Consider the following 2,500-nt stretch of genomic DNA (forward strand, 5'->3'; position numbering starts at 1 on the left):
CCCAGGATGGGCCGCTCGTCGCGACCCAGGATGGACCGCTCGCCTGTGTATCGGTTGGGGACATCTCTACGCTACTGATCCGCCTCCGCTCGAGATGGTTTCCTGTGGACGGGACTCTCGCTGCTGTCTTGGATCCGCTTGAACTGAACTCTCGCGGCTGTGTTGGAGCCACTATGGATTGAACTTTCACAGTATCATGTTGGACCCGCTCGACATCCATTGCTTTCGGTCCCCTAGAGGGGGGGGGTTGCCCACATCTGAGGTCCTCTCCAAGGTTTCTCATAGTCAGCATTGTCACTGGCGTCCCACTGGATGTGAATTCTCCCTGCCCACTGGGTGTGAGTTTTCCTTGCCCTTTTGTGGGTTCTTCCGAGGATGTTGTAGTCGTAATGATTTGTGCAGTCCTTTGAGACATTTGTGATTTGGGGCTATATAAATAAACATTGATTGATTGATTGATTGATTTTACGGACCGTAGATGTTGAAATCCCTAAATTTCTTGCAATTGCATTTTGAGAAATGTAGTTCTTAAACTGTTTGACTATTTGCTCACACAGTTGTGGACAAAGGGGTGTACCTCGCCCCATCCTTTCTTGTGAAAACTGAGTATTTTTTTGGGAAGCTGTTTTTATACCCAATCATGGCACCCACCTGTTCCCAATTAGCCTGCACACCTGTGGGATGTTCCAAATAAGTGCTTGATGAGCATTCCTCAACTTTATCAGTATGTATTGCCACCTTTTCCCAACTTCTTTGTCACTTGTTGCTGGCATCAAATTCTAAAGTTAATGATTATTTCCAACAACAAAAAAAAGTTTATCAGTTTGAACATCAAATATGTTGTCTTTGTAACATTTTCAACTGAATATGGGTTGAACATGATTTTCAAATCATTGTATTCTGTTTATATTTACATCTAACACATACTCCCAACTCATATGGAAATGTGGTTTGTATTTACTTATGGTGTTAAGCAACATAACATTTATCTGAGAGCCAAATGTGGTCATCAAAAGAGCCACATCTGGCTCGGGAGCCATAGGTTCCCTACCCCTGCTTTAGGAGAATGGAGCAGCTAATACAGATGTGCATGTCAGATCTTACCATTTTAATGTCGACGCGTTGAAGCGCTCCCGCAAGGAATGGTAATCATGCTTTCCGGCATGCAAGTGAGCTGACTGTGAAAACACTTTCCTGGCTATTATTGGGTCTGACATGCAGCCACCAGGCATTCATTCCACTCCTTCATTCAATTAAATGTCACGCCTTTGCAAAATGGACATTTGACTACCGTATTTCCTTGAATTTCCGCCGGGTATATAGTATGCGCCTGCCTAGAATTACTGCCGGGTCAAACTCGTTTCGCCAAATAATTAGCATGTGCCTGGAATTTCCGCCGGGTCAAACGCGTCACGTCACGAGTGACACGTCACCTGTCATCATTTTTAAAATGGAGGAGGCTGATTTCAATCATTTGAAATCTCATAAAGGGAAGAAGATCAAGAGCTATTCAGTAGGATTTAAGGTCCAAGCTATTGAATATGCTGAAAAGAACAGTAAGCAGCTATGTTTTATTGATATGCCGTAGCTGCGTGTGTCAAAAATGAGTCCCGTTGGTGGTAGAGGGCGCTAGTGATCCTTCTTGCGACTACTCTGCTGCAGAAGAAGTGACAACAAGCAGCAAGAGTGAGCAGCGATCGTTTATTTTTTTCCTCTCGCTTGCACTTTTAACATGGAGGATTACATATCTAAAATAAAACTGTTTTCTAAACTGGACTTTCAATGGAAGCAGGAGGTAATAAGCGAAGATCTCCATCAAAACAGACATTTAAAACTGAAGAAAGATAAGGAAGACTTCTATAAACAAGTTATCAATGCTTTTGATCCGAAGGAGCTGCGCATGGACTTCATTTATAAGTAAAGGTCAGACCATAATAACGTTTTTTTGTATTAAATGTGCAATTCATGATGTTATCCTTACATCACACTCAAATTTATAAGCGCAGGCCTAAATTTACCGCATGCCTTTGGTAAGCACCGGAGTGAGAGGAGGTTTTGAATGAATTAATTCAAGGAAATACGGTATTTTTAAAATTTTCTTTTAAATGGCAACACTTCCATGAAGGCGGACTCGTCAAAGCATGATTCTCAAGACTTGTTGTATGTGTTCTGTCGCAGACGGTGCGCCATGGGTTCCCCTACCAGCCCACGGCTTTGGCCTTTGACCCCGTGCAGAAGATCCTGGCCATCGGCTCCAGATCGGGCGGCGTTCGGATGTATCCTTTCATGGACCCGGCCTTCACTCAGCATGGAGACACTAGACAACTGTATGTATGCAAATGTTTGAACACAACCATGGCCGGGCTACTGAATCCATCACAGCTGGCACGTTGTCTGTGGTCGCTGTTTTTGCCAAGAAGCGTCCTCTGGAGGGGATTTGGAATGGTTTTAAGGAAGGAGGCATTCACAAACACAAATCAGTGGTCCAAAGTCATATTTA

The 2,500-nt window shown here is 43.7% G+C and overlaps 1 protein-coding gene across 1 annotated transcript in view; it reads left to right on the forward strand.

Moving 5' to 3' along the window:
• Positions 1–2,500, forward strand: part of stxbp5l (syntaxin binding protein 5L) — a 359,880-nt gene that overhangs the window by 59,391 nt on the left and 297,989 nt on the right. Inside the window, 1 exon segment of the mRNA XM_061918310.1 lies at positions 2,179–2,276. Within this exon segment, the coding sequence (XP_061774294.1) occupies positions 2,179–2,276 (98 nt within the window).

This window comes from Nerophis ophidion, linkage group LG13 (genome assembly GCF_033978795.1).
Source record: "Nerophis ophidion isolate RoL-2023_Sa linkage group LG13, RoL_Noph_v1.0, whole genome shotgun sequence".
Classification (NCBI taxonomy): Eukaryota; Metazoa; Chordata; class Actinopteri; order Syngnathiformes; family Syngnathidae; genus Nerophis; species Nerophis ophidion.